At 41.1% G+C, this 24148-nt stretch overlaps 1 protein-coding gene across 2 annotated transcripts in view; it reads left to right on the forward strand.

Annotated features, from left to right (window-relative positions):
• Window positions 1-21928, forward strand: part of KNL1 (kinetochore scaffold 1) — a 318489-nt gene extending 296561 nt beyond the window's left edge. For both annotated transcript variants that reach the window (XM_073609599.1, XM_073609600.1), the window contains 4 exons: window positions 9033-9142; window positions 15029-15147; window positions 19129-19251; window positions 20043-21928. In XM_073609599.1, the coding sequence (XP_073465700.1) occupies window positions 9033-9142; window positions 15029-15147; window positions 19129-19251; window positions 20043-20139 (449 nt within the window). In that variant the 3' untranslated portion in view covers window positions 20140-21928. The remainder of the gene's footprint in view (window positions 1-9032; window positions 9143-15028; window positions 15148-19128; window positions 19252-20042) is intronic.
• The last annotated feature ends 2220 nt before the right edge of the window (window positions 21929-24148 follow it).

Below are 24148 nucleotides of genomic sequence, written 5' to 3' on the forward strand. Positions count from 1 at the left end.
AAACAAAAATGCATATACTACACAAATAGGATGAATAATGACACAATGCAAAAAAAAAATATATAATGCAAGAAAAATATATGTGGGCTAGTGCCCCATTAGCAAAAACGTGCCAGATCCTGGTGAACTACAAGTGACAAATCCCTAGGACAAACATGAATATTAGTTCTATCATCCAGTCCAAAAAACAAAAACACGTGATGAGAAACACAAAACAAGTCCAATCGTGAAGGGAGGGGGGATCTTTAGTGAGGACACATATAAAATATAAAATATATTCCAGATTGGTGACACTCCTGGAGGCATACGAGCTCGGCGCTCGTGGATTGATGCCTACACTCACTTCATGAAAGTGAGTGCAACCTCCCCCTGTGTGTGTCTTGCCCCCCCTCCACTGTGGTCGTTGCAGAGTTATTTTACATGCTGTATACTTTTTATCTTTTATATTTCGCTTGGTATGTTCATCATTGTCACTGCCTGTATACACGGAACGTCTACACCTGCGGGTCATTTGCAACACAGGCTGTACACCTTACAGCTGTAAGGTAAGCGGCTTGCAAACACGGAGGTGTCCTCACTGAAGATCCCCCCCCTCCCTTCACGATTGGACTTGTTTTGTGTTTCTCATCACGTGTTTTTGTTTTTTGGACTGGATGATAGAACTAATATTCATGTTTGTCCTAGGGATTTGTCACTTGTAGTTCACCAGGATCTGGCACGTTTTTGCTAATGGGGCACTAGCCCACATATATTTTTCTTGCATTATATATATTTTTTTTTTTTTTTTTTTTGCATTGTGTCATTATTCATCCCCCCCCCCCCGACAGCGCAGGAGTTTCCACTTTCACATTGAGGTTCTTTAACCACTTGCCGACCGGTCCATAGCCGAAAGATGGCTACAGCGCGGTCGGCTTATTCTGGGTGGACGTCCGTTGGACGTCCTTCCAGAATGTTGCTCCCGCGCGCCCCCTGGGGCGCACACCCGGGAACATACGTGATCACGGTAAATAGCCGCTGATTGCTATCACTTGGATGGAGAGATCACTTGTAAACAAACCGGCGTCACGTCATGACACCGGTTCTTCCCTCCCCTCTCTGTACCGATCGGTACAGTGAGAGGGGGAGAGATTGCAGCAGCGCTGTGGGCTGGATGTTTTGTGCCCACAGCGCTGCTCTGTGCCAATAATCTGCAGCACTGTGCAATACTCTGAAACATTGTGCAATACTCTGCAACACTGCAATACTCTGCAATAAATTTTAACAGAAACAAAGAATTATATATATTTTTTTTTTTTTATCAAATTTTCAGTCTTTTTTGATTTATAGCCCAAAAAATAAAAAACCCAGCGGTGATTAAATACCACCAAAAGAAAGCTCTATTTGTGTGAAAAAAAGGACAAAAATTTCAAATGGGTACAGTGTTGCATGACTGAGTATTTGTCATTCAAAGCGTGAGCTGAAAATTGGTCTGGTTAGGTAGGGGGTTTAAGTGCCCAGTGGTCAAGTGGTTAATCCATAGGGACCAAGCTGGTTGAATAACATACGTAGGGCCACTCTATTGCTACATGCTGCTAAATCATGACAAATCCCCCTCTGCTTTTTATCTCTTGATATTAAAAAAGCCTTTGATACGGTATCATGGCCCTACCTACATTACATCCTGCAGTGCTGGAGATTTAGGTTGGATCTCATCATATAATAAGCCAAGAGCCTATGTCAAATATGCTGGATATAAATCTGACCCGCATACTAGCTCATTATGAAATACTTGCCTTCGAATGAGGTCTACGTATCGCGGCCCTTCTACGCCAAGGGAGCGACATTTTGCCCTCAGCGTCTCTTCCAGGTTTGTGGCTCCGGCGCTGTGAGTGGCTGACGTCACTCCCACGCATGCGCCCGGAAGTCTTCTTCCCAGCAAGGTCTGGCAGCGTCTGCCGGACCCTCGGCCAGGCATTCACAGCTCAATGCGCCGCTGAGGTCAGCGGCTGCATGCAAAGTGAATATTTCCTAAACAGTACAGGTTTAGGAGATATTCATTTTACCTACAGGTAATCCTCATTATAGGCTTACCTATAGGTAAAAATAAGGGTATACAATCACTTTAAGGGTCTTGAACGCGCTGGTCACCAGCATAAACTTTGCCTATTTGCTGATGATTTCCTAACCTTTATGTCCTCCCCGCATATTTCAGCCCCTAACTTTGTTCAAAAACTTGACTGTTTTGCTCATATCTCTGGTCTAACCATTAGTCCCCATAAATCTACAGCATTAAATATATCCTTCTCTCCTGATTTACAAGTCCAGGCATCCCTCCCTTTTTTCATGCATATTAATAAGGGCAGAAATAGTCAGCAGAAAGCACCACATCCCATATTAAATGTATGAAAAAGGGCAAAACACCGGGGGAGGGGGTTTAGACTAACTCCCCAGGGACTTTTAAGGTGCTTGAATTGTATGGTAGGCAAAAAGGTAGATAAACATGTACAATGTATTTATAAAAAATATATAATTTTTATTTGAAATTAACTCTAAAACCATATGTCCCTACAAGTGAGACATCATCATAAAAGAATGGTACAAATAGATAAATAATTTAACCCATTTATGGGCACACAGAAACAGAGCCACTTAATTCAGTAACAATCTGCCGGTCAACATATTTCCCTCTAGTACGAGCTTCTTCAGGAGTTTATGGCAAAGATTGTGGTGCGCTCTAAACAGTAAATAGAAAAGACCAGTATGAGACATTATATTGAATCAATTAACAATGCGAGATGCTACACCAATAAGGTTTAACAAAGTAGTAAATCATACATGCATAGAGTGATGGTAGTATATTATTAAACAAAATATGTATAGAGGATACCAGGCTGTCGTGTTCAAGTAATGTATTAAAATTGAATAGAATAAATTGCTACAGCATTTTCACAGTACAGGGTCTCATAGCATGGATTATTTTGTCTTGATATGGCCACACGAGGGATAGAAAAGTTTTGTATATTCCTTGAACAATGAAATTATCAAGTTAGCAAAAAATAGATGGAACAGGGCACTTCAATTGCCCTACAATTAAGGAGGGAATTTATTACCTTTAAATAGAATCAAAGGATGATTGCTCAAAGTGAAAGACACCTCCCAGCATAAAATGAGGGCAATACCAATGGTAGATCTATGAATAGTGAAGGAGCCCTGGTGAAGGATATTAGAAATCAGACAGGGAAAGAAATTTTTCCCATGCAGCAACTTCTGAGTAATGACAATGAGAAAAAATAACATTGATTAGGAGGGTTTAATAAGCGCAGCTCCTGTCACAAATTGACATGGCTGCACATGAAGCACTTACTTGTGAAAATCAGGAGGCAGCTATGGTTGGGAGCGATCCACACACTCCATGTAGTGTGATGCCTGTACAGAAAAATGTGCGGTGTAAAACCGCCTTTATAGACCCTCCATCCCGGCGGCGTCTGACATCACCGCCGGGATGCGGACGTCTATTGAGAATGCCCAGGCGGCAGCTAATTGGGGGAACGCAGCGACGTCATTACCCGACGTTCGCTGCGTGCGTGATAGGTAGTGCGCATGCGCGCCACAGCGTCATATTAAAGAGTCTGAAAAATCCAGCGGCGCCATCTTGGAAGGGGGCAAATAGATAACAGACATAGCAGTGTCTATGTTGCAACGTTGGATATGTTAAAACGCAATTAAGCACAAAGATGTAATGAACTAAAAAATTACATAGAAAACGGCATTTAACAAAAAAGAGAAAAAATACTTAAGCCAACCTTCCATTACTCAAAAATAGGCACAGCATTAAATGGAAATTAAAGTAATGCACCCCAGTACGTTGCAGACAGGACTGACATCTCTAGGGCTCCCAATGGAGAAGCGATTTATTATTCACTCGTCGGATTGGGTGCCCCGGGCGTCCGTGTGGGCCTAAATAGACAAAAGTAGCCATAGATGAGAAACCCAATTTTATAATAAATTTCGTTAATTAGTGGTTATATGTAAATGCATAATTGAGGTAAGGACAACCTGTAAGAATCATATTTACTTAGTGGGGAATTATTGCATAAGGAACCAAAATATACATATAGGTAAACCCAAGGGGTATATCTGCCATGTATATATTTATTAAAAGAAAGACATAGAAAAGAGAAAAAAGGATGGCACAATGTTGGGAAATGGAGGAAAAATAAATTTACAAAAAAGATTTGAAGCTGAATGCATCATTCATGCCCGGTATTTCAAGGCTGACAATTCATGTATCCAGCGTGCTTCCTTTTGAAGGAGTAGTTTATCATAGTCTCCTCCCCTGTCACCGGGGGGGATGTGTTCTAGGGCAAAAAAATGCAGACAGCTGCTATCAAAATTATGTTGTAAGCCAACATGACGGCTGATGGGGGTTTCCATTCTCTTTTTTTGTATTAAGGAAACGTGATCCCTTATCCGGCAAAAAAAGGGTCGCTTAGTCTTGCCAATGTAAAACATTTGACATTCACATTGCATAATGTATACAATGCCTACAGATTGGCATGTTGCTGCAAATTTAGGTTTAAAGAGGCGGCCATTTGGCAGCAATAGGCTTCGTGCCGCCAATATATACCTGCAGAAATTGCACTGATGACCAGGTTTGCTACCCTTATTGGCCTCACTGGCAGTTCTTGTATGACTTTCGTAGTGACTGTGTACCAGAGAGTCCCTCAGGGAACGAGATCGCCTGAAGGTAATCTCCGGATAAGGTTTTAAATGCTTTGCAACCTTTTCATCCCCCATCGGCAAGTATCAATATCTTTTTCGAATTTCTCGTATTTGCTGGTGCTGGCTGGAAAAGCTAGTGATAAGTCGAACACCAGGATTGACCCTTTTTGGTTTCGAATCGTGTATAAGGGAAGCTCTATTGTGGTTTTTTTGCTCTAAGATAAGCCTTCTTAAGGCATTTCTTGCTGTAACTGCGTTTGAGAAAACGCAATCGCAGCAGACCAGCTTCTCTTTCAAAATCAGAGTCAGCACTGCAATTGCGCCTGATTCGCAAGTACTGTCCGTAGGGCACACTTGTGATGAGAGGAGTAGGGTGGGAGCTGGTGGCGTGGAGCAGGGAGTTCCCTGCAGATGTTTTACACTATAGAGACGTTCCTATACTACCATCAGGATTGACTAAAATTAGAATGTCAAAGGTAAGATTTTGTTGGTTACACTCGAATGTAAATTTAAGATTGAAGTTGTTAATCTTTAGAGTCTCCAAAAAAGACAAAAGTAAATCCTTGGTACCCGTCCAGATGAAGAAGATATCGTCTATGAATCTTCTCCATATGGGAATTTGTTACAAATAGTTTTGCATGTCATCCCTATAAAAGAGTTCACGCTCCCACCCCCCCAGATACAGGTTGGCATATGAGGGGGCACATTTGGTCCCCATAGCCACTCCCTGTATCTGGAGGTAGTGGGAGCCAGCAAACAGAAAAATGTTGTTGGAAAGGATAAATAACAAGAGGTCCAGAATGAATCTGTTATATTGGCATTGACCAAATGTGCCTCCTTGCGGCTTCACTTCCTGGTTCCCTACTGCGCATGCGCAACTTGCGCTGCGCTTTCCCACTTGTCTCCGCTGTGTTCTGGGACTCATGTGTCTCCCAGAAGACAACGGGGGGCGTGGCGTAGATACCCGCCGGTGGCTCGGGTATCTATGCCCGGAAGTGGCAGCAAAATACCTGTATTAGACAGGTATCTGCTTCCCCCTCCCCCCTGAAAGGTGCCAAATGTGACACTGGAGGGGTGGAGAAAGCGGAAGTTTGATTTTTGGGTGGAACTCCGCTTTAACTAGACTTCTTGAATTGACGTCTTCCACCTCAATCAAATCATTCCCCACTTTATGTGAAGACCATGGACTTCCAAAATCTGAACTTTTCCTATATCTTCAGTTTAAAAACTTTTTTACACCATACATTCAAGCTGGAGATGGACTCTCTAATCTGACCAGATTTGAAGACATATATGTAAACGTGATCCTCGCACAAAAGGACTGGTTTCCACACTCCACACCCAACTTTTTGCTAAACCTGATGCTGAACCACCTACCTATGTAGCTAAATGGGAGTCTGACCTCGGACTTAACTGATAGGAATGAGATCTGGGATGCAACTATATATCATCATCGCAAAATATAGTTGCATTAGAAACAAATTATAGAGTGCTCATGCGTTAGTCACAGCCAAGATTGCGAAATATACCCCTAGCTACCCAACATCTTGTTTTTGAGGCTGTACCTCTATTGGGTCACATTCTCATATTTGGTGGGACTGCCCGGTGGTTAAAGAATTCTGGAAGGAAATATTTCATATACTTTGTACACTGTTTGAAGAATCCATTTATACTGATCCCTCCATAGCACTTCTAAATTTAATCTCACCCGATCCCACTTTAAACTCCTTTTACAGATCACTACAGCCGCAAAACAGACCATTGCCAAAGTCAGGAAATTCCAGACACCAATATTAGCTGAAGCCAAACACAGAATTAAACAAGCTATGATCCATGCCAAAATGGAAGCTATCGCTCAGGACAAAATATCAAATTTTGAGAAAATTTGGTGTCCTTGGGTTACACATTATTTACCCCCCAACTTTGATTAATCTTGATGCCTTGGTAACATACTTCTACGTTATAACCGCTTTTATGTATTTCCGGCGTTTTGAAGGTTCCACACTACTTTGGGGAGTATTCCTATTCTTTATATTTTTTCTGGGTTCAGGTAGCAACGTTTGCATCTATACTCTCTATTTGTAACAACATATTTTTGAGCTCTAAACACAGTCCGTATGCTAGATAGATCTCCCAGCATATTTTTTTTTTTTTTTTTTGAATGCTATGCATGCTTTATTAAGATTGGTTATTATTCCTTGCGTAATTTTAACTTCTCTTCCTCATCATTCCATATTTCGATCTTTCCCAAACAACATTTTTCAAGAACAAATTTTATTTAATTTTTATGCCTACTTCTGAATTATAGAGTATATATTATATTGTATTTTGGAGCCATTTCCAATATTGTACTTTATGATGTTACTACTTTATTGTTGCATCTGAACATGAATGTATTACTGTAATTGTTAAAGCTGGGTTCCACTGTTTTTTTTAGTATAATAAAAGTCAGCAGCTACAAAAAGTATAGCTGCTAACTTTTAATAAACACACTCACCTGTCCCATTGTCCAGCGATGCGCTGGATCTGAAGCCTCTGTTCTCTCCCCCCTCCTCTCCGCAGGTGCCGACATTGTGAGTGTGGGCGCCCAGCTGTGACAGTTTGCGGCTTCACAGCCGGGCACGCACTACGCATGCGCGAGCCGCACTGCACTCTGTTGATGGCCAGGCAATGTTCTGGGACCTGTCACGTGTCCCAGAACATTGCCGGGAGGGGCTGCCTAGGAATCGCCTAGGCGGTTAGAAGCCCGGAAGAAGGAAGTGGGACAGGAAGTCCCACTCCAAACCAGGTACCCAGCCTCCCCCCAAAAAAATGACATGCCAATTGTGGCATGTCAGGGGGCTAGGAGTACTTAAAGCGGACGTTAAATTTTTGGGTGGAACTCCGCTTTAAAATCTAATAAAACAAATTTGACAAGGAACTGGGGTGCAAATGGCAGTAGGTGTTCTGAATGGATGAGTCAGAATATTAAATATTTGGCTGTAGTAGGAGGTAGTTTGTTTGCCAAAGGGCTTTAGAGGGGTATAACGGCAACGGTGAAGCATGGTTCCTTGCTTTTAGTCTGCAAATGGAGTTGGAGATTTGGTCAGGATTAATAATGTCCTCAATGCTGAGGAATACAAGTAGATTTATCCATGCCATACCATCAGGGAGGCATGTGATTGGCTTCAAATTTATTCTGCAGCAGGACAACGATCCCAAACATACAGCCAATGTCATTAAGCACTATCTTCTGTGTAATGAAGTCCTGGAAGTGATGGTTTGGCTTCTAGAGAGCCCTGATCTCAACAACAGATCTGTCTGATAATACATTAAGAGACAGAAGGATTTGAGGCAGCCTTTATCCACAGAAGATCTGTGGTTGGTTCTCCAAGATATTTAGAATGACCTACCTGCTGAGATCCTTCAAAAACTGTGTGCAAGTGCACCTAGAAGAATTGATGCTGTTTTGAAGGCAAATGATGGTCACACCAAATATTGATTTGGACTTCTCTTCTGTTGATTTACTCTCTATTTTGTTAAGTGATGAAAATAAGCTATAAACACTTCTATTTCTGGAAGCATGCCTAATCTTAATTTACGGCATTTTTTCACACCTGCCTAAAACTTTTGTGCTAATATCGTGTGACATAAAAAAAAATTTCTACTACCATAATTTTATTCTCCGGGGTCTCTGCTTTCAGAAAATGTTTGGACGTTCTAACTAATCTTCATGCCTTAAATGTGCATTTTAAGGCATGTGCAAAAAAAGAAGTCTCTGGCAGCGAAAGGGTTAATGTAAAGTTTAGTACATTTTCCAATATAGGACAATTTATGGATTAACATAATCTAATGGGTACTGTTTAACCTGCCAAGTTTTTTTTTTTTTTTTTTTTTTTTTGTGAGTTTACCCACTTCTGCCACTTTAAATGAGCAGGCAGGTTGAGACGCAGCTTTAACAAAACAGTCCCCTCTTTTCCACCAGCCTTCTCGTATACTAAATGCAGTTTTATGTCAAACCATGCAGCCAAAGCAGAGCTATTTATATCACAAGGATAGGTGGCCACAATTACAAATCTTTTTTTATATGACACAGTGTAATGGAGTTACAATTTTAGTTCATTAAACCTGATAGTTATGAGAGAATGACCATAAGCATGTTGATGCACTGCTGATCTTTGAATCTGAGAAACCGCCCCTTCCCTGCCAGAGGGAGTACTGTGACCTCTTTCTGTTGCTAATAGCTCTGCTTTAATTGAACCACAAGTGCTTAAATACCTATATTGATGGGCTATTTATATACGTTTATAACCCTCTGGATTATGGTGTTTTTTTAATTGTATTTTTTGCAGAAGAAGCTGCGCCACCTTCATCTCTATTAGTCCACAGATTAATTATACAGTTTATACAGAAAAAGGACTACCTCCGTGAGACTTGTAAAATGCAAAGCAATGTACCTCAGGTAATGTTACTGTAATTTGTTTTTCCAGCCCAATTTAATTGTATTTGTTTTTTTTTGGGTTAAAGAAAGCTTCCTGTAAATGAAGGGAAGGTACCAATGTGCTGGTCTTAATGGTAGATGGGATTTCCTAGTTGAGCATTATAAGATACAAGTGCTTCAGTGTGAACAATGGGTTATACTTCACCACTAGGAGATGCTCTGAGAGATGCAATCACTTTTATTTTTTCTTCAAGGCTTCTATCTCTCTTCTATCAAGACTCTTAGTTGCTTGATAGCCACTGCAGCTTCCTCTTGCATCTTTCTGGATTGGTTGAAACCTCAACTAAACCTTGGTAGACTATCTGGAGGCGATGAGGGGCAGCCTATAATGCTGCTTCAGGTACTGGATCCTGCATGAGGGGCTCACCTTGGCCCATAGTGCAATGTGGGGTAGGGTGCTGTACAGGTCCAAAGCCATTGTCTATCCACCAGTGGAACCCTATCCCTAAAGACCCTTTAGTGGGTATGACCGTCATGAGAGTGAACACTGTCCAGGATGCCCCTGCGAGGGCTGCTGTTCCACACCTGGACCTAATCTGTGAATACCTAAGGGCTTGTCTCTGTTCCCCGGGAGTTGTTTGCACAGCAGACTATGGTGATCTGGTCACCAATGGCTATTAACCCTGCTGCTCTGCGGTTGGTGTGTGGGTGACCTTTATAGTAGTCATTGTTTCCCCCCATCAGACCCCTTTGGCAGCCAGGTCCCTATCTGCATGTCCCCAATTTCCCTTTTCCTTGGTCCTGTCCACGGCACCTAGGATTTTTCCAAGACATTAGCACCTATTCTTGCTCTGTTTCAACAGTGGGATTTTAGATGGCCTTCTAAAGGAGTTGTAGACTCAGGCTTGGGCAGCCAACATTGGACTGTGCAAAGCCCATTAAGATCCAGGAGGATTCTAACTCAAACCACCGCATTACCTGGAGTATTTGAGTCTACTCCTAGACCCTTATTTGTTTTTCTTTCCCTGAACAAGCGCCAGGCTCTCCACATCTGGACTCTGCAGGCATTGATGCTCCAGATCATTGTCATTCATCATTCTGGCAGCGTGGAACATTGGGGCTGCAGTCTTTGGATTGTCCATTGTAGCACAACCAGGCTTGCCCTGGTGTTTAGATATTTCTAACAAACAGGTTGGTCTTCAGATAACACGGTCTGTGGATCAGTATATCAGAACTCCTGTAATTTTGTTTTCCCTACAGCACTGGGCCTCACCTGTGGAAGGTCATCCATCCGGAATCCGATCAGTCTGTGAACACTGAAAAAAGTTGGAGTGCTCTAAGTTCGTATTAACCTCTTTACACCAACGTAACATATATGTGGCCTGACTGGACTGGGCTTTTTGCCATGGGGCCGCATATATGCGTATCTGACTCTGTGTTAGAAGTAGAGCTGCACGATTCTGGCCAAAATGAGAATCACAATTTTTTTGCTTGGAATAAAAAGATCACGATTCTCACGTTTTTTTTTTTTTTTGTATTTTTTTAGAGAGAGAGATTAATAGATTGAGAGAGAGAGATTAATAGATTGAGAGAGAGAGAGAGATTAATTGAGAGAGATTGATTGGGAGAGATTAAAAAGCATATTTGCTGATTCTTAAAAAAAAAAAAAAAAAACAGTATAGCAGCTCACATTTCACCAGTACCACTCAGTGCTGCAGTCACGCTTGTGGTGGTGCTCTGCCCCCGAGACCTCTGGGATTAATCACATTCTTTGCTGACGTCAGACATTTCACGCTGGCTCCGACTGCTTCCCCTCCGCTCCGAAACAGGCAACCTCATGCCACAAACACAATAGTGATGCCAGCATCCCGGGGACACCATTGATCGCTGCGCGCGCTTTTAAGCTTTGGTGGTAGGTTATGGTAGTAACAACAAATGCACAGCAAAATTTTACAAAAAAAGTTTTTTGTTTTTTGGGTTTTTTTTAGCTATTTTGGGCCAGTTTTCCTTTTGAGCATAAAATAAAAAATTCAGGAGATATCCTTTACCATTTACCACCAAATGAAAGCTCTATTTGTCCTGAAAAAAAACTAGGTATAATCCACCTGGATGAATAAATTGGATGAACAAATAAGTACGGTTTTACTAATGTCAAAGTTGCAAAATTGTGCTTAGGCATTATGATTTGTTTTACCCTTAGCCGTGAAGGGGTTAAATGGCAATTGTAATGCATTCCAATGGGCAATAAATCTAAAAGAACAAAGGTTAAACTGGCTTAACACTAGCATAAAGAGTCATATTAATGACAAAAAAAAGGTCCTAAAAAAAAAAATATAAGGCCAAAGGGTCACCATCGGCATTCTAAAACTACAAAATATGCAGTAACTGAAAGGTGTGATCAGGGCAGCTAAAAATAGATTATAGGAGACACATTGTTGAAGAGGGCAAAAAAAAAAAAAAAATCCACAATTTTTTAAAAATATTAGTACTAAAAAGACTAGGTAAGAACATATTGACTCCATAAAAGATAATCAGGCAAAGTTGGTCACAAACAGGGAAAACTACTGTATTAAGTACATTCATCGCCCCCTTTCATACAAATGAAGAGGAGAAGTATTCTAAAGACAATGTTAATAACATTGTAGTGAATGTACCCTTGTGGCTGACAGACCAGTGTTCAACAAAGGCCACCAAAGCCTAATTTAAACAAATCACTAGAACCTGATAGCCTACACCCAAGAGTTCTCTAAGAACTTGGCACGTGATAGCTAGACCATTATTTCTAATTTTTAGAGGGTTAGTTCACCTTTACCAGAAACAACTGCCTATGCATATGAGGTGTCTGTACATAAAAACTGTGCAGCTCTGACTAAAGTTGAAAATGCCCTTGCTATAGGCGTAGGCCATTTAGGTACTTCATGAAGTTTAACTGGAAAACTCTCAGGACTTTGCTAAGTGAAGTCTAGTCATTACTGCTCACCTCCTCCATCACAGGAGTGAGATCTTTCTCTGATTCAAACCTCCTCACATGCACTTTGTCTCCCCTGATTCAGTAGCCTTTTCAGGTTTTTTAGCAAACACAATGTACAGTGAGATTGACAATGGTAGTGAAACACACACACTGGTTGAAATGGATAGAATGGTGTCCTCCTTCAACCCTTGTAACTATGTCTTCACTTTTGTCATGTTTTAGACCTTTGTCACAAGTGAGGGACACCGAATGTGAACTGGACAGGTTTCCTGCCAGATCCAAGAATCCTTTGCAGTTGATGCTCTGGCACCTCTTTGAGATCAGTTTTACAAGATCAAAGTCTCCCTCCTCTGATACTCCTACAGTATTGAGTCAAAGGACTAATTGTTGATTCTCCTTGCACTGGACTAGCGAAGGAGGTTGTGGTGTTTATACTTCGTCAGCTTTCTGGCTAACTTTCTGTGTGCCTTCCCCTTTCATTTGAAATGTCTGCTCTTTGGACCAGTTTTTAACTCTATTTTTAAATCGCCAGTTTGTTGACCTGGTTGCAGTCCTGGTCCTGAGGTTTATTCTTTCCAATGCTCCTAAGGCTAGGGACCTGACTTCTCATACAGTCTACCACCGTACTTGGTGCCTTGCTTTATATGAGATGGCAATTCTGTCCCAGAATGTAAACAAAGTAAAAAGTGTAGCGCTACACTTTTTACTTTTTCTATGCATATATCACAATTGCTGTGTTAGCTGCTTCTTCTGTTCCTTTTAGGCAGCGCAGAATTACTTTTTACACTATCCTGTCCCAGAATGTACTCTGAAGAATAATTCCTATTTTCTCCAGTGTGGTCTGGGTCAACTTTTCACCTTGTGATGACAAAATCTTGGCCTTAGTGGTTGCTTCAGTAGCCGTTTGCACCTCACTCTTTTGTGGGGGCCTTTTTACAAGGCGTTCAACATGATTCTTTTATTTTTCTTCCCAGTGAGTCTGGGGGATTCCACCCTGTTGTGTGGGTTTTTTTTTTTTTTTTTTTTTTTTTTTTTTTTTGTTGTTTTAGAACGCCTTTTGAATTAACAAGGATATTTCTCTACCTAACCTCGTCTTCTTGTTGCCATCACTTCTGCAAGGCAAGTTCTGATTTGGTAGCCTTCACCGGCAAGAAGCCTTTTGCACTTTCTTCACCAGGGTAAGGTTGCTTTGTGGCCAGGGCTTTTACTTTCTAAACTGTTTTGTCTCCCTTCACCTCGACCAGGACATATTAAGGATATTTAGTCTTCTCTCTGCCCTGCTCTGGAAAACATTCTACATAGAGTCCCCTTCATTGTCTGGATGTGGTACACACTGAGTTTATCTCAGCTGCTGCTTCTCATCTGTCAGACTCTGTATCTAAGAAGTCTGCTTCTGGACCCACACTGTGTGTTGTGTTCTGTACTGTGTTTTTTTTTTTATGACCACTCCTATTTCTTGCTGCCAAAACTGAGGAATGCTCTGAGTGCTCTGAAGGGTTATGCTGGGCTATGGAAGGAACTTGCAGCATGGAACTGGGATTGCTGATGTTAAATAAAACTTTAAATGAAAATCCATTTCTCAGTGTTAACACACCTGTTTACATCCCCCCAAGCTGCACCTGCATGACGTGAGCACACCTGAACACGTACTGTACCTGCGCTGCATCGTTCTAAATAAGGCTGCGCACCCTGCTGCTTCCTCTTTGCAGGTGGGACTTTGGGCTGGCAACATTTCCTGATATTATCGCACTACCTAGATTGCCGGTAATTGGCGGAGATCATGAGTACCAGTGTGGGGATGTTATCACAAACATTTCAGATATTTCGCGCAGGGAAAAGGTCAGATGGACTTGCTAGCTAAGGCTCAGCTTCTAGCTCTATTGGGGGTGGTAGTTCATGCATTCAGGGCCCTGGTACCCTTTCCTCTGATGGTTGCCCAAAACAGACTTCTTGCCTTCATCTGGCATAATGTCTGGCTTTACTGAAGCCATATGTAGCAGGGGTCCTATTTAGCTGTGCCATTTTTAGCCTCCCTTCCTGAATTCGTCTCTGATTTTTGCCCAGAAGATGCACACATTATCTGAGGGAGAGGTTACAGTTGAGGTTTCTCAGTCTTCTAATTCATTAGATCAGGATGACACGCCTGCAACAATGATCTCATCCAAGTTAGGGGGTACCGTATTCTCTAATTGCAGTGAGACAGCCTGAGACTATTTACCCCAAGATATCCATTTTTGGGTCCATTAAGTTCCCTAAACAGCCAGGACCTTCCCAGTCCACTTGCTACTAGAGCCTGTCCCGTATGAGGAGTTTAGACATGCACGGACTACTGGCAGACGATCCATGGGTCCTTCCGGATTGTCCAAACCTCCTGTCTCAAGGGTCAGTGTTCCATCCTGCTTCTCGATTGCTAACTTTAAAAACACTCGCTTGTAATCTCGCCCGTATGATCTCCTGTGTCACGTTGAAGCCTCAGCCTGGTTCTCTGTTCTGCAGAAACGGCCCTATTGGGGATATTCCATTGCCTGACTTTACCTATAAGGCTAACTTTCTTGTTGCTATCACCTCTGCATGGAGGGTCTCTGAATTGGCAGCCTTATCCTGTAAGGAGCCTTTCTTGGTGTTACACAGGAACAAAGTTGTATTTTAGGCCTAAGGCCTCCTTCCTTCCAAAGGTGTTCTCTGCCTTCCAGCCTAACCAGGTATTATCCTTCCTTATGTCTTACTGCAAAACATCCTAAGAATTTTTTTCTCTAAACATGGTGTAACCTATGAGGGTTTACCTCACTGCTCCAGTAGGCAAAATCTTTTGCACTTTTGGTGACAGGGCATTCTGTGCAACAATCTGTCTGAAATAAAAAGATCTTACTTTTTTAACATGTCATGAATAAATAATTCAACCCTTTTTTGACTGAGCTCCAATTGGATTGTTGCAGCTTCTTTTTGATGTGTCGCTTGTGGTGAGCAGATGTAAACTACTTGGAGAAGAGGTTGAATACCTAATGAAATGGGGTGCAAAATACAACATTGTGAGGACCGACGTGAAAAGCAATGAGTAAGTGATATTTCTGAAGTAGTATGGCATGCCAATAGTATGACATGGTGTGAGCCTATATAAGTTAAGTTGTTTGACAGTTATAAGCGGACAGTAAAGAAATGCCCCATCATTGTATTTAAAGTCCATCTGAGCCAGACAAGTTTGTGTGTGGGGGGTTGTTTTTGTACAATTTCTTGGCAAAATTTTAAACGATCGCTGACCTCTCTAGCTGTATGCTCAAAGATCAGATTCTAATTTCAATTCCTAGCAGCTTTGTGCATCTGGTGCTTGTTTACATTAGAAGTAAAGAAAAAAAAACTTTATACACAGGAAATGGGTACATCCTGCGATTTTCATCGTCAAGAATCTGCAGATCCCTGTGGCTGGAATGACAGGTGTGTTACAGCCGCGTTGGCCATAAAATGCAATAACAGGCTGACGGCGACTGTAGCTATCTGTGATGGTTCACACAGCCAAGTAATCACTGGCTGTGTGAACAGTTGCTGTCTGCGTCAACCTGTCATTGCATTGCGTGGGCTGAGCAGGCGCGACTCTTCGTACATGCCTGCAAATTCTTGGCCCTGGAATTCACAGGGTGTGCTCATTGGCCATGTAAAGAAACCTTATGAACTTTGAAGTTTCCTTTTTCTACAATCGCCTATAGCTAGAGTGGTGAATGAGGGCTTGCTTTAAAGTGCTTTTACTGTTTATGAAAAAAATGGGCATAGGATCACTTTAAAACCAAAGATGTTTGATAAAGTTGAAGTGTACCTAAAGGCAAAACCCCATCAGGTCTTTTATTGCTATCTGTGCCCCATTATGGAGATTTATCCTCTTATGTTTATTCTACACAGAAGTGAAATAAAAGAAAATGGCTAATTTTGGGTCATCGCCGAAACAGTGATAGAGGGGAAATGTTCCAACAGAGACACTAGTTCTAGTGACAACCAGGGACTCCTTTTTGGAGGGATTGCCTCACACTTCCTGTTTTGCCTAATAAAATCTCTCCCAAAAAAAAAAAACCTGACAGAGGTTATAACCCCCAAAGTGTTACTGGCCAGATCACCAGGTGAAAACAGAGGGGGGAAAAGCCTTAAAAGGGAAAAAAAAATATGTGGTGGCTGCATTTAATTGGTAAGCTGCAATATATTGCATTTTTGGTTTTGGAGTTATTACGACCTGCTGTACCTAGTGAATGGACAATGAAGGAGAAAAGGCAGGTTATAATCCTAAGGAAATTATTAGTGCAATGCTTTGTTCACATTTTATTTTGTGGTGAATTGTAGGTGCATGTTATATGTGGTAAAAAACTGTCTCTATGGAAAGTGCCTTTACAGCAAGCGGTTTACAGATGAAAGTAAAAGAAAATCCCAAATTTTGGGTTGTCCCTAGAACAGTGACATAGGGCAAATTGTTCATTAGGGACACTAGTTCTGGTGACAACCAGAGACTTCCTGACTTTGGAGGGATTTCCTGTTTTGGCTGTGGGACAAGAAGTGAGGGGAAATCTCCCCAATGGGAAACAGATGGTAAAAATAAAACTGACAGGGGTTAAAACCTTCCCCTGTATACAAAATGAAGAAAGATTTTTGCCTTTAATTCTACTTCAACATGAGAATAGGACCTTAGAAGAACTGTGCATCATGCAGAAGATTCTGACTTAAGTCTGCCACAGACAGCTGAAATTCAAACTGTGGGTAGCCCTATCGTCATCCTCCGGTTTGACAAAAGATATTTTAACAGACATTTGTAAAAGGAGACAGGTAAAAAATGATCAGCCAAACAGTGACTGTATCCAATCAGGTGCCATTACTGTTTGGGTATTCTGACAGCCTTGGTGTCCTCCATCCATGCTGTTTATCGTAGTTGGAGAAATTTGTACGTGTTTGGCTAGTTTTTAGAGTATTGTCCTCCTAGTCTGTGCACAGCTGAGCAGGGAATTGGCTGATATCAAGTTGTGGAGAAGCTTAAAGCAGGGTTGTTATAAAAAAAAATGTCCCAAGCTTTGAACATTTCATAGAGCACTGTTTAAGCCATCATCTGAAAATGGAAAGAGTATGGCACAACTGAAAACCTACCAAGACATGGCTGTCCACCTAAACTGACAGGCCGGGCAAGGAGCGCATTAATCAGAGAAACAGCCAAGAGGTCCATGATAACTCTGGAGGAGCTGCAGAGATCCACAGCTCAGGTGGGAGAATCTGTCCACGGGACAACTATTAGTTGCGCACTTCATAAATCTGGCCTTTATAAAAGAGTGGCAGGAAGAAAGCCATTGTTGAAAGCCACTAGAAGTCCTGTTTTCAGTTTGCGAGAAGCCATGTGGGGGACACAGCAAACACGTGGAAGAAGGTACTCTGGTCAGATGAGAAAATTTAACTTTTTGGCCTAAAAGCAAAATGCTATGTGTGGTGGAAAACTAACAGTGCACATCACCCTGAACACCATCCCCACTGTGAAACATGGTGGTAGCAGCATCATGTTGTGGGGATGCTTTTCTTCAGCAGGGACAAGGAAGCTGGTCAGAGTTGATGGGAAGATGGATTTAGCCAAATACAGGGCAATCTTAGAAGAAAACCTGTTAGACTCTGCAAAAGACTTGAGACTGGAGTGGAGGTTCACCTTCCAACAGGACAACAACCCTAAATATACAGCCAGAGGTACAATGGAATGGTTTAGATCAAAGCATATTCATGTGTTAGAATAACCCAAAGTCCAGACCTAAATTCAATTGAGTATCTGAGGCAAGACTTGAAAATTGCTGTTCAGATGCTCTTCATCCAATCTGACAGAGCTTGAGCTATTTTGCAAAGAAGAATGGGCAAAAATTTCACTCTAGATGTGCAAAGCTGGTAGATGCCTCCCCAAAAAGACTTGCAGCTGTAATTGCAGCAAAAAGTGGACAAAGTATTGACTCGGGGGCTGAATACAAATGCATGCCACACTTTTCACATATTTATTTGTAAAAAAATTTGAAAGCCATTTATCATTTACCTTCCACTTAACAATTATGTGTCACTTTGTGTTGGTCTATTGCAAAAAATCCCAATAAAATTTACATTTTTGGTTGTAAAGTGACAATGTGGAAAATTTCAAGGGGTATGAATATTTTTTCAAGGCACTGTACATATTCAACTTAAATGCTAATGGAGAATGCAGCAGGGGATGGGGAGCCCAACTTTGTTAAAAATCCTAAAATTCTCCCATACACTAGGCCTGTGCCTGCACGGCAAGAAATACTTACTCGTTTAGGTCTAGAGGTCTCCAAACTATGACCCTTCCAGTTGTTTAGGAACTACAATTCCCTTAGTCATGTCTGTGAATGTCAGTTTTAAAAAGTTTAAAAGCACTTAACTTTTTCTTATCCTCCACAACCCTGGCAGACAGTGCCCCCCCATGCTCCAGTGGTGGACTCTTCCACAACGTCATCACGTTCCATGCAGGGCCATGGACCCTGCATTGGATTTGATAACATCAGGACTTTAGATCTCTGGAGCATGGGCGAGCAGACACTGTGGTTGACTGGTCTAGCAGCATAGAGGATCAAGTCAGTAAATCTGCTTTTCCGTGCCCACAGACCTAAATGAATAGTTAACCCTTGCAGTGTGGGTGCAAGGGAGAATTTTCATTTTACCCAGAGTTGGGTTTTAAGCAGAACAAATAGGGTAAGGGTGACAGAGTTGATGATTCCAGGTGTAATATTTGGGATTATTCATTTAATCCAGTAAAGATTCCTGAGGTTCCAGTTTATTAATATTTGGCATAATAACATAATGAGAATGACATAAACAATTCTGTTTTACTATGAAAAAAATAATCTCTTTAACTAAAAAAATGAGATGATATGTTTGTAATCTCATACTAGATGTATGTCAGGTCGTGGTTTTGTTTCCAAACTTGGTGATCCCTATCACCCTTTTGCAGTGGTGAACCAAACACATACAGGATATACATTTTCACATATGGGTTTATTTTTTATTTATTTTTGGTTTCTTTTAGAGTGAAGCTTCTATTTTCAAGTACTGCAGCTTTTGCAAAATTTGAACTGAGCATACAGATTTCAGAAATGTATCCAACAGATCCGCTGTCCTTTACAGTACTAAATCGCATTGGGAACACAGAGTAAGTACATTTTTAATTGACATGTTTATAATGTTTGGAAAGGTTCCTAATCTTGAAATTATAAATATTTGCAATGTGTAGCATAGAACTTCACGATTAAGCGTTAGAAAATCGTGATCTGGATTCAACCCCCTCACGATCTCTATGCAGAATTTCCCCGATTCATTCATGTAACAAGTGTAGAAAGTTCTCTGCTCACTCGGCTGTCAAGTTTTTCACAACATTGTCTGTGCTGGTAGAGAACTAGAAACATTGTAACTTTTCGTTCTTAGATCAAAGAGATGAACTTAAGTTTAACCACTTAAAGACTAAATCTTTTTCTGACATTTGTTTCTTACAAAGTTAAAATCAGTATTTTTTGCTAGAAAATTACTTGGAACCCCAAACATATATATATTTTTTTTTTAGCATAGACCCTAGGTAAAAAAAATGGCGATTGTTGCAATATTTTTTATGTCGCACTGTATTTGCGCAGCGGTCTTTCAAACACAATTCTTTGGGAAAAAATACACTTCAATTAATTAAAAAAAAAAAAAAACAGTAAAGTTAGCATATTTGTTTTGTATAATGTGAAAGATGATGTTACGCCGTGAGAATCGTGATCCTTATTCTAAGCAAAAAAAATGTGATTCTCATTTTAGCCAGAATTGTGCAGCTCTAGTGTAGCAGCAAAGCTAACCTTTCACTTCAGATAGGTCTGTAATAAAGCATACCTGAATGCATGTTCAACTGTTAAAGTTCTGCTTTTTCCCACCATTATTGGTACTTTAGTGTCATGTTTTCTTTTGCAGATACAGCAGAGTAGCTGCAGCTATTTCCAAGGTTCCTGTGGGTCTGTGGCTTCTGAAGAGAGCTGTGAAAAGCATCCATGAACATCTCCTTGTTTAAATCCCCAATCCATGCTAAAATGATGCTAAATCTCCTAAAACACACGGACTTGCTTAGAAATGGAGCCAGCAACATTGACTCTCTCCTGCATCCAGAATTTTGTGATGACATGGAATCTTGTACAAACTGATTTGTAATTCTGTTGTCTTAAGTGTGTTTAAAATTGAGCTATATTGTGCAAGTATAGTTAGATTGCAAATTGTTTGATAGAGCAACAGTAAATCAGTTGGCCAGTGTTTCATACTTTACCTTATTTGTCTTGTCCAGTTTTCTACATTTGAAGAAAACCTTAATGAAATATAAGGGATGCCATTGTGGACTTCTGAAAATGCTAACTGTTTGACATGTTAGGAATATACAGTTGTGATATGGTTTGACCCTTATCTGGATTTCTGCATGAAGTTGCATAATAGGAAAGTATATTATTTGCTAATTGAAACTTGCTGAAACTAAACATGTTCTATAGCTGCTCGTTGGACCTGTTTAGCCTTTTGGTTTGTTTTCAGGCTATTCATGTATACAAAACCATTTCATTGCACATGTTTATATTTTTGAGACGTCTGTTTGTCTGATGAACTGTATTTGTTTACATACTAGCTTATATTTTTTTCTGTTTGGTTTTAGATTACAGATGCTACTGTCTTGATTAGGCTTGGAATTCACTGGTCGCTCAATTATTTGTTTTATCGTTGCCATTGGTGTTTAATGTTTTACTTCTTCCAAAAGTAAATTTGTGTACTTTACCAAAATGCTCAACTTTTGCTCATAAACCTTTGCTCGATGGCCTTCAGAAAGCTTGTGTGGGGAGGGCTGTAGTGTCATTCTGAGTGATATCACGATCCTGGGAATGCAAGGGGTCTTATAAATAGGCACTCCTGCACAGATCCAAAAGGATTGTGACTTCTCCCTCTCCTGCTTGGGGGTTTAATTACACCCTAATGCGACAATTTGAAATGGGGGGGACGATATATAAACCTTGCCTTTTTAGTGCAATGTATGCTATAATGTCAAGGAATAACCACACTGACAGGTAGCAGTATATAGGAGTATTCTAGCAGTGTATCGTGTGTGTGTATGTGTTAGTAAAGTAAGCCTGTCTGTTAGACATTATTTGCATTAATGAATAAATGTGATCTGAGGCCCCATTCACGTTATGCGATTTGAAATTACAGGTAGAATTGCAGTGATTCTGCCCACGGCTACAAATGTTAAATGCATTTGTAAGACCCCAAATGTAATGCGACTCTGCTGCGACTGTCACGATAGAATCGTTCAGCAGTCACAGCAAAATGCGTGTTCAAAAATTGCCCTAAACAAGCAAGAGCTCCTTGTGGGCGACCATGCACATAGGGCAACCTATTAAAGTGAATGGGCTGCCCTATGTGGGACATATGGAATCACGTGAAAATAGCACAACAAAAAATTGCGAGTGGAAACCTTCATTCCCGCTACGCAATATGTGAACAGGGCCTAAGTGTTCACAAGCTTTCTCATGGGTGGGTGTGTGTGTGTATATAAATATATAGTGTACAGATATAAATATTCATACCTGTTGTAAATATTTGCCATTTTGAAACTTGTTGGCATTTACTTTGTTTGAATATATTTGTTATTGTTTTTAAATGTATGTTGTCTTTAAATTATATTTAATGCCAGAGCATTGTATTGATGAATAAAAAGGAGAAATACATTTTCTTTTACATCGTTTAAACAATGGATCACATTGAAACCAGCATTTTCAACAATATTTTGCAAATAAAGGTTTAAAATCGCTCAGTTTAACAGCAAATGTATACTGGATTTATATGTTTTATTTATTATGGTTTTTATTATGGTGAAGACTAAAGTAATTTTGAAATGTAGTTCTATAGTAAATATGGAGTAATATATGCAAATATTTTGTATTATCGTTTTGGGCCACCGTTGAAATTCTAGGCTGCTTTTTGACATGTGTACCAATCCTTTTTTCGCTGCTGTTTTTTTTGCATTTGCCCACTGACAAATGATCAGTCTATGATTTTAATGGTAGGTTTATTTTAACAGTGAGAGACCAAATAACCACAAAAAAAATCCAGAAAAACGCATTTCAAAAAAGTATTTGACTCCTTTGCAAGATATGATTTGGTACTTGGCAAAACCCTTGTTGGCAATCACAGAGGTCAGACATTTCTTGTAGTTGTACCAGGTATGTACATATCTCAGGAGGGATTTTGTCCCACTCCTCTTTGCAGATCCTCTCAAAATCATTAAGGTTGAGGCTGACGTTTGGCAACTCGAACCTTCAGCTTCCTCCACATGTTTTCTATGGGATTAACATCTGGAGACTGGCTAGGCCACTCCAGGACTTTAATGTGCTTCTTCTTGAGCCACTCCTTTGCTTCCTTGGCCGTGTGTTTTGGGTCATTGTCATGCTGGAATACCCATCCATGACCCATTTTCAATGCCCTGGCTGAGGGGAAGGAGGTTCTCGCCCAAGATTTGATGGTACATTGTCTTGTCCATCGTCCCTTTTGATGCAGTGAAGTTGTCCTACCCCCTTAGCAGCAAAACACCCCCAAAGCATAATGTTTCCACCTCCATGTTCAACGGGGATGGTGTTCTTGGGGTCATAGGCAACATTCCTCCTCCTCCAAACACGGCGAGTTGAGTTGATGCCAAAGAGTTCAATTTTGGTCTCCTCTGTCCACAACACTTTCACCCAGTTCTCCTCTGGATCATTCAGATGTTCATTAGCAAACTTCAGACTGGCCTGTACATGTGCTTTCTTGAGCAGGGGGACCTTGCGGGCGCAGCAGGATTTCAGTCCTTCACAGTGTGGTGTGTTATCAATTGTTTTGGCGACTATGGTCCCAGCTACCTTGAGATCATTGACAAGATTCTCCTGTGTAGTTCTGGCTGATTCCTCACTGTTATGATCATTGAAACTCCACGAGGTGAGATCTTGCATGGAGCCCCAGACCGAGAGAGATGGACAGTTATTTTGTTTTTCTTCCATTTGTGAATAATCGGAGCAACTGTTGTCACCCTCTCACCAAGCTGCTTGGCGATGGTCTTGTAGCCCATCCCAGCCTTGTGTAGTCCTTCTCTTGTCCCCGACATCCTTGGGCGGCTCTCTGCCATGGTGGAGAGATTGGAATCTGATTGCTTCTGTGGACATGTGTCCTTTATACAGGTAAAAAGCTGAGATTAGGAGCAATCCCTTTAGAAGAGTGCTCCTAATCTCAGCTCGTTACCTGTATAGAAGACACCTGGGAGCCAGAAATCTTGCTGATTGATAGGGGGATCAAATACTTATTTCATTAAAATGCAAATCAATTGATAACTTTTTCTGGATATTTTTGTTGTTCTGTTTCTCACTGTTAAAATAAACATACCATTAAAATTATAGACTGATAATTTCTTTGTCAGTGGGCAAACGTACAAAATCAGCAGGGGATCAAATACTTTTTCTTTATCATACGTCACGGGACACAGAGCATCATAGTAATTACGATGTGGGTTATAGACCACCTTCAGGCGATGGACACTGGCACACCCTAAACAGGGAGTTGCCTCCCTATATAACCCCTCCTATACTGGGAACACCTCAGTTTTTCGCCATTGTCTAAGGTGTTGGTCATGAGCGAAGACGTGCTCTGAAGAGCTCCACTGGAGGGATCCCTGCTGGATTTAAGCAGCCTCCATAGACCAGATCCATCCAAAGTGCCACTGAGGCCAAGGTGGATGGTACCCGGGCCTTGTATACGAAGCACAAGATTTTTCCTCTAATGCCTCTCTTTGCAGGGCTGGACCCCTGGACTTTTTGGTCATCTCTACATTACCTAACGTTTTTCCTGGTGGGGTGCTGATACAAGTCCAAGGGAGTGTCACCCCTATAAAGGGACCCGGTCCTTCAATGTTTGCTAAACGCAGCCCGCCGTGGTGGGTGAAGTTTGGATCTGTCTGTTACAGCAGTATCCTGCATCGAGGATAAAATAAGGAAGAAGCCTAGGAACTTTAAAAAGTCCAC

Source organism: Aquarana catesbeiana, linkage group LG13 (assembly GCF_042186555.1).
Source record: "Aquarana catesbeiana isolate 2022-GZ linkage group LG13, ASM4218655v1, whole genome shotgun sequence".
NCBI classification, from domain to species: Eukaryota; Metazoa; Chordata; class Amphibia; order Anura; family Ranidae; genus Aquarana; species Aquarana catesbeiana.